Genomic DNA, 13,177 nt, shown 5'->3' on the forward strand with positions numbered 1-13,177 from the left:
TTGTACTTTTGTCAGCAATCAGACCAAAAAGGGCTTTGGGAATTTAGAAGCCAAAGGCTAACAGAAGTTTTAAAGAAATCGGCCACTACTTCGCTTGTATTCATGTCTGTTGTCCTATATCACACACATATGAGATACAAAAACTTGTTTATGGGATTGATCAGCATCCATGATCTATTATTGGCATGAAACCATGAGAAGGGGCTTACAATAAAAGGAGGTTATGGAGCAGATATTCTCTGTTTTTGAAAGAGGTAACTATGGATAATTTAGAAATTAAATTGAGTATCTGGAAAAATTCTGGAAAGCTTACTACTCAGCTGCTTTGGTAGCTTTTAGAAATGAAGTCAATTTTGGGGGAAAGTGATGGTAAATTAAGCTTCCTTCCTTTATGATAGATTATATGGATTGATGATGCAAATATTGGAGGAGGCTTCATTCATCTGCAGTAACTTTAACTAAAATGATAGAGAGGAGCCTCCTTGGGAAGGGACAGTTGATTTCAGCTTGCAGATTGGAGACCAAAGTTCAGGATATGGTGCTTCTCAAGTCTGGCGACTGGAGGTCGGTCATAGCAGGTACAGAGACACGGTCACGTAGTGATCCAGGAAAGAGAGATAGAACCTAGACCAAATGTGAACTCAAGTAATAACCCTCTTGTGAGAACCCTCCTGTGTATGCTCTGCACGGCTTAGTCATCTTCCACTGTCCCCATCACCTAACCCACACAATTAGACCAAGTCTCTATCCTTTATTCACAGATCATTAAGACATCATAGTTTAACAAGAGTTTAAGCACTGCCAAGAGTTCTGAGGAGACAAGACCTACTGTGACCATTCAAAGACCTTCAAACCACCCAAATAGCCTTTCCAAACGAAATAACAAAACATTTTTTTAAAGTTGCTTCTGTAAAGCCCAAAATGGCTGAAAGAAACCTCAGATTTCTTTGAAGTCAGGTGTTTTAAAAGTTCATGTGAATTTCACATTCTATCCTACCATATTTCCATATTTATTTAAATATCACATTACATTTTAATTTAAAAGTTAAATTACTTTGGTTTTTTCTTTCTGACTCTTGGAGTGTGACTGACACTCTAAGAGCAAATGCTGTATTTATCCCGTGGCTTTGTCTAACCCGTGGATGATGCTCAGCTAAATGGTTTATTGCTAGATTATAGTCTTCAGATGTAAAATGTATTTGAGTAATGGGTCCAAATCAGTGAGATGAAATATAACAATAATGAATGTAAATTCCTGTATTTACATTTCTGCAATAATACCATCAAGAACACTACCACCAAAAGCTGTAATAAGAGCTGCTTTTATAACACGGTAACTGTGCTTCTGTGCTAATCATTTTATAAGCTTCATTTTGCACAATTTTCTCTAACTCTACAAAATAGACACTGAATTAATAGTAACTCTGTCAACATGGTAAAACAGAGCTTACAGATTAATGTCTCCAAGTCATATAGATGGCAAATGCTTTGCTGGGATCCAAATCTCCCTGATCTTTTTCCAAGTTGAACCTTTGCATGTTAATGCTTCTTGCAAAATTAACTGGACAAATAAGGTTTGTTGAAATCCTAAGGCAATGACAGCTCTGATGACTGGAGTTTGTTACCATCTTCTTGTAAGTGTGGGGGTTCACAAATGAATACAGTGGTGTCACAGGAAGGAGCTTCATACGAAAATAAACCAGTGCCCCAGTGATAAGCTCAGACTCTGTGATCATTTCTGGGTGGTACGATGTTAAAATATTGGCCATCTCTGATAGGTTCAGAGGACAGAGGATAGGAAGTCACCTCTTTGGTGAATGTAAAACAGAAAATATGTTAGCTTGGAGTAGAGAAGATTAAGTGGTAAAGTGTGGCAGTTATCCTGCTCATTATTTCTAGCAAATTGTGTGAGAAACCATTTTGACATTGATTTGATAAAAGATGTTGCGGATCGATGTGATTTATTATTTCTCAGGAGGTGACCCTTTGCCCCTCTCTCCGTACTTGCTTGTGTTCTCATGGGATCTGCCATCTTTTTGGCTAGCGTTCGATCAGCATCTCAAAACCCAAGAACACCGTTCCAGGAAACAGGACACCTAGGTTCTATGTTCGAGCTGTCATGCGCTTGTGTTTGACTTTATGCAAATCTCCTAATCTGTTAGGGTCCTGTGTTTTATACTGCTACCTAATTTACAAACTGAAATGAGATCATACATATGAAATTTTGAAAAATATAAAAACATCATGCATTATTATCTCTAATGGTCTTTGAGTTAGTGGCAACAATGCCTAAAGCCAAGATTATTCTTGCATAAATATGACACCTGTTGGGGATGAATCCCTTCCCTGTCTGCGCTCTCATTTCTTCCAGACCATCTCTTTTAGACTTTCTATAATGCTAAATTGCTGTTTTTCATTTTAAATCCAGTCTGACTTCTCTCCTTAAAGCAAGAGAACTTTAAAAGTGAGTGGCTGGTAGTATAACTGGCACATATATCGAATCTCCTTAGTCTGGGCTGTTAAGTAAGTTTAATTAATTTACTAAGTTAATGTTCCACTGCTAGCAACAGAGCCTCATTGCCATCAGCTGGGGAGAGGGAATTGAAAGCCTAAATGAGCTCATTTTTTCACAGTTGGAATTAGGGACCAGTTAGCCAGTTGTGTGGGTTTTCCAATTTCTCCATCTGCCCTAGGGGGATTCAGGCAGTTCGCTCCCCCAACACGAAGTGTGAGTAAGAGCAAGAAGAAGGAAGGAGAAAGGAAAACAAAAAGCAGAAACTCTCCCCAACATTTGCTTCCATTTTTGAAACTAGAGGTATTGCCTGCACGTTATTTGTTCAGTTGGGCTTGGAAACGTTCCTGCTAATGTTACTAATAGATTTGGAAGAGAGAAAGGCCTCAGTGAAAGATATTTACAGCATGCGTTTTCATTGCAGAGTGTGCAGATAAAGGAAAAACAAATAAACAATAAAAGAATGGAAACAGAATTACAGAAATTTGCAAAATTTGACAAATGGTGGCCTGTAGTTGCCACAAGCTAATGGCTTGCAATGATTAATAAGAGTAAAAATAATTGCATTTCATTAAGATTGATGACACCCCATTTAACCTCCCCTTTCGTTTCAGCCCTAAAGTGGAAAGAGATGAAGTTCTCATCTATAATAGCTCCTGTAACATTACCATGGAAACTGAGGCAGAGATGGAGTGTGAGACGCCTAATCAGCCAATTACCGCCAAGATTACTGAGATACGGAAAAGCTGGGGCCAGAACACTCAGGTATAATCAAATCTTTTTTACAGACTGATTCAAACAGCTCAAATTAAATTTGTAATATTGTGTACATTAAAAAAACAATTTAGTCCAAATGGCAGCGATATATAATATTAAATGCTCTCCAACTTCGAGGAGCCGGTCTAATGCACAACATCTGAATTCATAGTTAACTATGGTTAATCATTATATTTTCTCAAAAATAAATGAGTGCTGCCTGGGCTCTCTTAAAGCAAATTCTGAGTAGATAATCTCTTCAGCGTTTTGTCCTGATTTCCGTGTGTATGTTTGAAAGGGGCTCTTTGAGGTTTATTCTTCGTGAATTAATGGCTTACAGTTGAAGCAGGCCCTTTTGGAAGGCTTCCAAATCACTCTGCCATCCTCAGCTTGGTAGGATGGCAGTGTCTGCTGGTCCCACCTGCTCATCTTTATTCCACAGGGTAACAGATGAAATGTGCATTTCTGTGGGAATTCTGTGGAAATTAGAAAAGACAGGGTTGCAGTTGTCACTGATTTAGCCTATACCTTTATCCACTTTGAGATCATCCAAACCCCTCCCTGCACATGGCTCTTGTAAGAATGTGTTCCTGACTCCCCAGTGAGAGTGTCTACAGCCTCCCCAGGGAATTTGCGAGAATTGAAATCAGAGGCTGAGAGCTCTTTGGAAATGTATCAGATAATCGCTTATAACCCCCCAGGCTTCTCACTGCACACGGATAAAAATAATATTTATTGAGCACCTACTCCCTTAGGTGCCCTTCTCTTTATGAGAGGAACTCTCCGATTTACCTTTTTTTTGGTCTTATTCGGAACAAACATTTATTAAGAGCCTATTATGTGCCAGACATGAGTCTGGGTTCTTTCGTGAATGCTGCTTCTTCAGTCAAATGGTAGTTTCAGTCCAAAATTACTTTGTGGGTTTGTAAAGCATGCTTCTATAACTTTGGTGTCAGCTGAACCTTCAGCCAATGGCAAACAGCTTGTTCCCTCTCCCCACATCATCTTCACATTGCCCTGTGCTCTGCCTCTCCATTCTGTCACTTCTAAGGCTTTTGACTCCTCCTTCCCCACTTTCAGCACCCCTACCCTCTGCCAATTTACTGCCGCCAACCAAAAAGAGATCTTTCATGCTCTGGTTCACTGCACAAATTGCTGCAAAGGATGGGACTGGGCAGGCCAAAGTCAAGAACCTGTAACTCCATAGTTATCTTTCATATGGGCTTCAGTTACCTGAGAACATGGGCCATCTTCTTCCTTTCCAAGCACATTAGCAGGTAGCTAGATGGGAATTGGAACATCTAGAATGCAGTCTGGCACCCATATGAGATAACAGTGTCAGTGGCTCAGCTCATTACACTACAATAATGGTTCTACCATGACCTGATCCTTTTCTCTTTCAAACACAATCTCTGCTAAAATGTTACTTTCTCATGGACTTTACCCTTACCACTATACTTAAAATTGTAGTCTACCATTCTCAGATCATCTATATCATACTTACAGTCTATATTATGTAATTCTATTTTACCGTTATCTTTTGCAACTGCTAATATAGTACCAAAGGTGCTAACTTGATATCTTTATTACTTAGTGTTGGACTTTTCTGCTAAAATATGATCTCTAAGAAGTTAGTAAGATTGGCTGCTTTATTCATGGATGTGTACAAAGCACCTAGATCCTAACCTGAATCATGCTGACAAACAAGACAAAAGCATAAATGAAGTAAAAATAAAGCTTTATCCAATGCTGCTTCTCCACTCGCGTAAAGCTGAATATTGCATCTGAAAGGAAATATATACATGCATACATAGCTTTATGTTCACATGCATGTGCCCATTTGCACACAAGGGTGTTATTTTGTTAATAATGTTATATAGCTTGTATTTAAAAATTAGACACCTTTCTGTAAGTTTCTTGAAAAGGGATGCTTTGTTCTGACCCTGCTTTTTTTTTTTTTTCTAAATCTGTATGTACTAGACATATATAGTGAGGCATGGCAAAAAATATTGAATGAATGAATTACTTTATAAATAATTAATATAACGCATTCTTTTTAATTTTCGCCTATGGTAAGTTTTCATTTAGAAGACAATGATTATATATACAGTACTATTTGAGGATATTTTGTCTCTCTATGGCACCATGATACATTGAAAAGCTATTTTAATATGAAAATCCTTAAGAGTGCTTGAAGAGAAAACTCAGGACCATTAGCTAGATAGAAAATTTTCTGAACTGAGAGAGCTATTTGGGTTGGATAACTAGAGAACGAACAGAATCCAAATAAAATGAGAGAACTGTAAGGAACATAGCTGTAGCTTTCAATGGAGCTCAGAAGAAATTTCCAAGAGCTAGGATAGGGCAGACATCAGGAACTAATGAGAGCTGCTATCTTGACATGGCTTCTCCTTCTCTCATTTCCTTCCCTTTTTCTGTTCCTGCATATATGGAGTGTTTGGATCTCTGGCTGTTTAGACACAGTCTTAATAGGAGTTGACAGAGAGTGGCTATTTGGGGAAAGGTGATAGAGTTGGGCCATTGTGAACATTAAGGTCAATGTTAAACTGGGCTGGACTCGAACTGTAACTCAAAGAAATGAGCAGGGGGCAACGACATACAAGCTTTCTCCTCATTTCTGCCCCTCTCCCAATTCTTCTATGTTCCCTCCTTTTATTAATATGTCTGGCCCAGCAATTTAAGTTGAACTTGCTTAGAGGGGGTTTTCTGAACATCTCCAGTAATTTCAGTGTGAAAAAGAATCCGAATATGTGCACTAAACTTCTTTGGGTTATGATTTTGAACCTAGAATCTTTAATGCAGTCAGATGCTACTTGTAATAGGAATAAAACAGACATGCAAGCTATGCAGAATTCAGGAATTTGTCACCATTGTGCCCTCTCTGAAAAATTATGTGCTTTGGCAAACTATAAAATTAATCCAAGAAAGAAGATGATATGGGATACAGAAAGTATTGAGGAACAAGAGAACTCTGCAAACATCAAGAACAGAATAAATTTGTCAATAATGTGGACAAGAAGCTTAATGTAGTCATTGAGAATGAACTCTTACCCACAGAAGAAACTTTCTTTGTCAAGTAAACATACTACGAGGAAAACAAAAAACAGAAGCAGAAACTTTTACGTTGAGGAGATAAGATGGAAACTAAATAGAATGGCAAATGACTAAGCATACTAAAGATTTTTAAAGAAACTGTAAAAACAATGTTGTAGGAAAGATCACTAAAGCAATGGAAACTATTTTTTTAAAGAATTAATGGGAACTACAGAACTGAAAGCTTAATATTTTCAATGAAAATGTTACTGTATAGGCTTAACATTGGATGGGACCTTCTAGAAGATCAGAGTCCTGGGAAGGACAAACAAAACTACTTAAACTGAAAAACAAAGAAGAAACAGGGAAAAATGAGAAACAACAATCTCTGGGACAATGTCAAATAGCTTAGTACTTGAGTAATTGGAGTTGCTAACAAAAAGAGGAGGCAGGAGGAGAGAAAAATGTTCAAAAAATTGATAGTAAGTCTAATGAAATTTATGTGGCCACAAACATGGGAAACTTAAACCCAATCAGAAGAAACATAAAGAAAACATTGACATCCTATTAATATTAAGATGTCAGTTTCTCACACTAAAATAGTATAATTTCAACAACATCTCAATAGTTTTTGTTTGGCAGATGTTTGGACTCACTTCAAAAAAAAATCAAATGTAAATGAAATGATGTTTAAGAGTGAAAACTACCTTGAAAAAGAATAAAATTGAAGAAAATATATGCTCTAATTTCAAGTCTTTGCTGCTAAATTATTGCAGTCAATTAAGTTCTTGGCAAAATCTCATGTAAAAAGGGTTCTTCTGATTGTTGTGGAAAGAGGCCTCACCCTGGACACAAGTGTAGGTTGTTAATAGGAGTCTTTATTGGCGAAGCTTGGCAACAGCAGCTCCTACTATATCCCAGGAACCATTGCACCAGGCTGCTGAACTCAGGGGCTTTTAACATCTCTTTCAATCAGATTGAGAGATGTACAGTATAAAGAAAGTTTACATGTGTTCAGTTAACTAAGTGTCAGGAGGCAGAAAGGAAGCTGCCAGGAGCCCCAAGTTGCCCTGTAGTTAATTAATGCAAAGTAGAACAGGAGGCAGGAGCGCTAAGCGCTTCCAGACCCATTTCTGTGCTGTCGATTAACTTGAATGACATTGAAGGCAAGGAAGGCTGGGCTCACGCAAGGAGCCTCCAGAGCAGGTTTTACACATTCAATTAAATTGGATGGTGAGATGAGGTAAGAAGGGCAGGGAACAATTTGCGTTTCCTCGCTGTAAGCTGTGTCAGTTAACGCAGCAAGCAGGTGCTATCAACTGGCCGCACCCCATCACACTGATAAACAGTGTATTTGGAAATTCTTTCCCAGAACTTCAGACAGGGAAAATTTTGAAGTAACGTGTGTCAAGAGATATCAAAAGGTAAAGTGATGGGGAAGCCCTTAATGCCTATTCTTGGTATCATTAATGCTACAAATTGTGTGTGTGTGTTACATGTGTTTTTATTAATGCTATGGTCTTGTGTGTTGCTTGACAAGACACATACCCCCTACAGTTCTCTCATACTGTTCATTCCTTTAGTGTCTACCAAATGTCTTAGACAATTGTAACATTTGACTGAGTAAATTAATACCATTCTTTTCTAAAATATCCATATATTTAACTTCATTTGGGCCCTTCAATATATATATATCCATGAAAAAGATTTTTATTTCTTTGAAATTGAAGGATATTTTTCTCTTAAGAAATACCACAGACATTTTATCATACTTTTTTTTTTTAAGATTTTTGTTTTTATTACAAAGTCAGATATACAGAGAGGAGGAGAGACAGAGGAAGATCTTCCATCTGATGATTCACTCCCCAAGTGAGCGCAACGGCTGGTGCGTGCCAATCTGAAGCCAGCAGCCAGGAACCTCTTCCAGGTCTCCCATGCGGGTGCAGTGTCCCAATGCATTGGGTTGTCCTCGACTGCTTTCCCAGGCCACAAGCAGGGAGCTGGATGGGAAGTGGAGCTGCCGGGATTAGAACCGGCGCCCATATGGGATCCTGGGGCATTCAATGTGAGGACTTTAGCTGCTAGGCCACAGTGCCGGGCCCTTTATCATACTTCTTTAATGGGATTTATCTTTTTATTCCTTTCAAAAAGGTTTGCTTTTAATTGTATTTTAACACCTATCTGGATGCTAAACTCTGTTGGATTCCTTTTTGATGAGCGAATGGATTATAGTATGTATCTATGCTGATTTGATTTCTTCTTTTTAAGAAAATTCTCTTAGAACATTCACGATGAACAGTGATATATTTTATATTTTCTATACCATTCGTGTAGGTGCTTCATCAGTTTTGTTTCTGTGAAATTCTGACTGCCCCTGCCATGTTTTCTTTGAATTTGTTTTGTTTGTTTTTCTTGTATTCCTTCCACTGCCCTTCGACTCATCATGCCCCTTCCTGTTCTGCCCTTTTAGACCTCTTTTTCTTCTCAGGGTCATGTGTTTGTAGAGTGAGGCACTGTGGAAAGCAGAGTTGTGTTGGTTGTTAGATCAAGTAAATAACGCAGAGGAGCTTGCCTGTCCCCCCTGACACCTTGCTGACTTACTGCGTCCCTGTGACTGTGTTTCCCTTGTGAAAGTAAAGCCTTGAATTTATGACAATAAGGAGACACATTGAACAGTACTCCTAATGTCTGGTTTCGTTAAGATTATGTGGCAATTTTTCACTGGAGTAATATGAGTTGACCTCCAGCTTTGGAAGGGAGGAAGAAGACACACATACAAATGGAAAATTAAGAGTAGATAAATCCAGCAGAGACATTATTATATAATAGTTATGAGCTTGGGATCCAAAACAAAATCAGATTTGAGACTGACTCTTCTAATTATCATATAATTTGGACAAGATTTTTTAAACTTCACTGATTATATTAATTCCAATCTCATAATATTGTGTTAGGCAATGTTTATATAGCACTTAATCCAGTATCTCATTTTTAGGAAAGTCTCAAATATACTAGGAGTTGTTTCTTTTGGCTAAATACATGAAACTATACAATTTAGAAAGACAATAAGTTTTTACATGTATGATTCATGACATTGTACTGATGTTATAACCAGAACATTTTAATACGATTTATTTATTATTGGAAAGTCAGATATACATAGAGGAGGAGAGACAAAGAGGAAGATCTTCTGTTTAATGATTGACTTCCCAGGTGGCTGCAACTACTGGAGCTGAGCCGATCTGAAGCCAGGAGCTAGGAGCTTTTTCTGGGTCTCCAGTGGCGGTGCAGGGTCCCAAGACTCTGGGCTGTGCTAATCTAATTTCCCAGGCCACAAGCAGGGAGCTAGATGGGAAGTAGAGCCTCTGGGATTAAAACCAGTGTCCCTAAGGGATCCTGGTGCATGCAAGAGAAGGACTTTAAACACTAGGCCAATGTGCTGGGCCCATCCAGAACTTTTTTGACATTTAAATGAAGCTTTGAAGTTAATTTAAATGAAGTTAAGTCTTTGTATGCTTCTTTATCTTCTTTTTGTGTTTACAGAGGGAGTTCAGGAAGCACTTAGTGAGAAAACAGGCCTAAATTAACCCGAACAAGTTGGTTGTGCCTCTCTTGTTTCACATGGCTCTATGTTAAGTTAATTTATAGCATACACATGCTGTCATATCAAGATATGGTAATACTAAAACGAGACTGTGGTTTCAAAAACCTTTGTCATGTTTTGGCTCAAAACAGTTGTTATTTTTAGTTACTAGTATCACTGCATAATTTCTGCATCAAACTACAGAAGCTTGAATAATCTCAATTAAATTGGTCTTTAGTTTCCCTTTAGAATACGAGCATCATTTTTGTCCTCAGTGAGAAACATTGCGCATGATTAGTTCTGTGAAAAAAAGCCCATATTGTTAGAGAACAGTCCAGTTGGCACGTGATACAATTATTGCCTTCTAAATGACATTTCCGTAATTCGAAACCACATTGGTCTAAATAAATGCTGTGTTGAATTTTCTTTGCGAAACTTACTATGGAAAAATTTATGGGCTCATTTTAGATTTGGCTGTGGGAATAGAATAAATTTTTTCTGTACCTTTCCAAACATGAAATTGCAGCTTTCCTACAGATAAGCATGAGTACTGTGAAATTGCTTTGGGTGGCAGAATGGCCACTTTGGGTTCCCTACAGATAAAGCTTAGAAAAAGAAGATCAGGGAATGTTCAAATTAGCTTTTTTTGCTGACACTGAATGAGATTAGGTGACTTAACTGTGTAAATCTATGTCTCACTTTCTGTGACCTGAAAGGATTATATGGATGTCCTTAGTAACATAAAGTGAGAAGTGTGTTATGTGAATGTTACATTATCAGTATATAAGTATTTAATTCTTAATCTGAGAAAAGCTTCCCTTTCCACATGTACATTTACTGAAGGATTTTAGCAAATTATCATCTCCCTTAAGCTAGAAAGAGAATTTAGAACTCTCAACTATGACTAGCTTCTGGTCTCTGGTGTGAAGTGTCTTATGTAATAGATGAATGGGTTTCAGAAGTGAGATGTACTTTTTTTAAATAAAATCTTTGTGAACATAAAGAACAGATTTCATGTATTTCATTGTTACAACTCTAAGACAATGCAGATTAGCTTCTAATTTCTGGGTATGTGAGAACAGTGGATGCTGGTCGTGCTATGTGTATGTATTTGTATTGGGAAAAGATCAATGAGAGTTTTACAATGTTCAGATGTGGCTTCTTCCTAGATCTGCCAATTAATTTTCTTTTTACTAAAAAGCTTTGTTACATCACCAGTTTTGAGCCTAATAGATTCATAGCACTTACAGTTTCAAGGGTAAATAATCATCTCACTATTGGGACAAGAAAGGCATTTGGTTAAGTTAAATAACTTGAGTTTTCCCTTAGTGCTCTTTTTAAAATTTTCTCCTCACCCCAGTTAGAATGGCTATCATCCGAAAAGTTAAAAAAACAATAAATGCTGGTGAGGATGTTGGGGAAAAGTTAACCTAATGTAGTGCTAATGGAAATGTAAACTAGTAAAACCATTATGGAAGACAGTGTAGAAATTTTTCAGTAATCTCAGAATGAATCTACTATATGATCTAGCCATCCCACTCCTGGGAATTTACCCAAATTAAATGAAATCAGCATATGTGGGATTTATTTTTCTATTCATGTCTTTTGCAAATTAATTCATAATATAAGATATAGATTAAATCCATACGTCCATTAATGTATGTCTAGATAAAGAAAATGTGTACATATACACTATGGAATACTATTCAGCCGTAAAAGAAATGAAATCGTGTCTTTTGCAACATAATGGATGTAACTGGAAGTAATTGTGCTTATCAAAAGAAGACAGTCTCAAAAAGACAAGTATATAAATATTCACTGATGTTGTGGCAGATAGCATAGAACACATAATGCAGGAATAGGAATGAAATGGTCACTTTGGGATAGAATTAGCATTTTAATCCCAAGTTTGTATTCCGGTGGAAATGTGGTCTTTGCAATCTTTTTACTTTACAGTTGTTGAATATTATGATTAGTGCCAGTTTAAGCCTGTGAATATAGCATAGGTTAAAATTATTCTGTATATACTGTTGAAGACAGGGAAGGGAAGAAGGGGTATCCCAGAGGAAACAGGGAAGTTAGGAAAGTGAACTGTGCATATGCTATGTATAAAATGTTTCCTATATGGGAATAAAAATTAAAATGTAAAAAAGGAGCAAAACTGAAATATTAGAATAGATAAGGAAAACTGCTGCTTTCTTAAAAAAAAAGTGATGTTGTTTGAGGCATAAATTTCCCAAGGACATAACTGTTAGTCTTGGCTGAAGTCTGTTCTTCCTTTAAAGGCTAACTGCTCTTAAAATACAGCGTCTTGGTGGAGAATGAAGGAAGTCTTGACCAGATAGTTGCAGAGTAGCTGGAGCCTGGAGGGTGAAAGGAAGGACATTTAATTAGGGATGAGGGAGGATGTGGTTATTCAAATACTGAAAGTGTAATGGAAACTGACTTTATCAAACTGAAAATCAGCTCATAGAGAAAGAATTGTCTCTGAGGGAATTATTTTAGAGAAGCAAAAGAGAATCAGAAGGAGAAAACGGGGGTGTTGGACAGAATTAAGAGCATTGGACTAGGTTTTAATAAACACTGTTAATCTGAGATCGTGATGACCTTCATAATATTGTACCTTACAGGAGAGAATATTCACAGGGCATTAGTGCAGTAGTTTGGTTGTTTAAGGCATGATCATTCTGTAATTTTTTTTCTGACTTTGTACTTTATAGCCTACTAGTGTGTTCTAGTTTTGAGGAAACTGAATTTCATGGGAGAGATCAGCAAAGGATGCCCAGCTCTGCTGAAGGCTCCTGTAGTCACTGTGTTCTTGCTGTCTTGATGGGTTGCTCTGACACTGCTAGGTGTTCAGACAGGAGAACTCCTGGCTCTGTTGTTTTCCTCAGCTAAAATTGTGTGAAGGCAGGAGAGTGTCGGAAGTACTGATGAAAGGGTGTCTGACTCCCATAGTGCACGAGACATGTCTTAGATAACCTTTTTCCATGCAACCAACACAGATGCCAACTGGAGAGGAAAATGGATAAAGTGTTTTTCCTCCTAAAGTCTATGTTATTTAAAAGCCACACACAAAGGAGACAAATGTATTTTTTCTACAGAAGTTAGGGAGTAAGAGTGTAGAAGTAGTCATTTAATGAGGAAATAATTTATTTCTTTTATGTTAAAACAAAGAAAATCCTCAAAATGAACAATGGCAAACATACAAAAAAACCAACGTACAAAAACCCAGAGTAGTGTGTCTCTTGACTGAAGAGGCAACATAATGC

General features: G+C 37.5%; 1 protein-coding gene across 1 annotated transcript in view; it reads left to right on the forward strand.

The window, feature by feature from the left end:
• Positions 1–13,177, forward strand: part of PKHD1 (PKHD1 ciliary IPT domain containing fibrocystin/polyductin) — a 440,412-nt gene that overhangs the window by 91,785 nt on the left and 335,450 nt on the right. Inside the window, exon 34 of the mRNA XM_058662233.1 lies at positions 3,127–3,277. Coding sequence (XP_058518216.1) covers positions 3,127–3,277 — 151 coding nt within the window. The remainder of the gene's footprint in view (positions 1–3,126; positions 3,278–13,177) is intronic.

Source organism: Ochotona princeps, chromosome 1 (assembly GCF_030435755.1).
Source record: "Ochotona princeps isolate mOchPri1 chromosome 1, mOchPri1.hap1, whole genome shotgun sequence".
NCBI lineage: Eukaryota > Metazoa > Chordata > Mammalia > Lagomorpha > Ochotonidae > Ochotona > Ochotona princeps.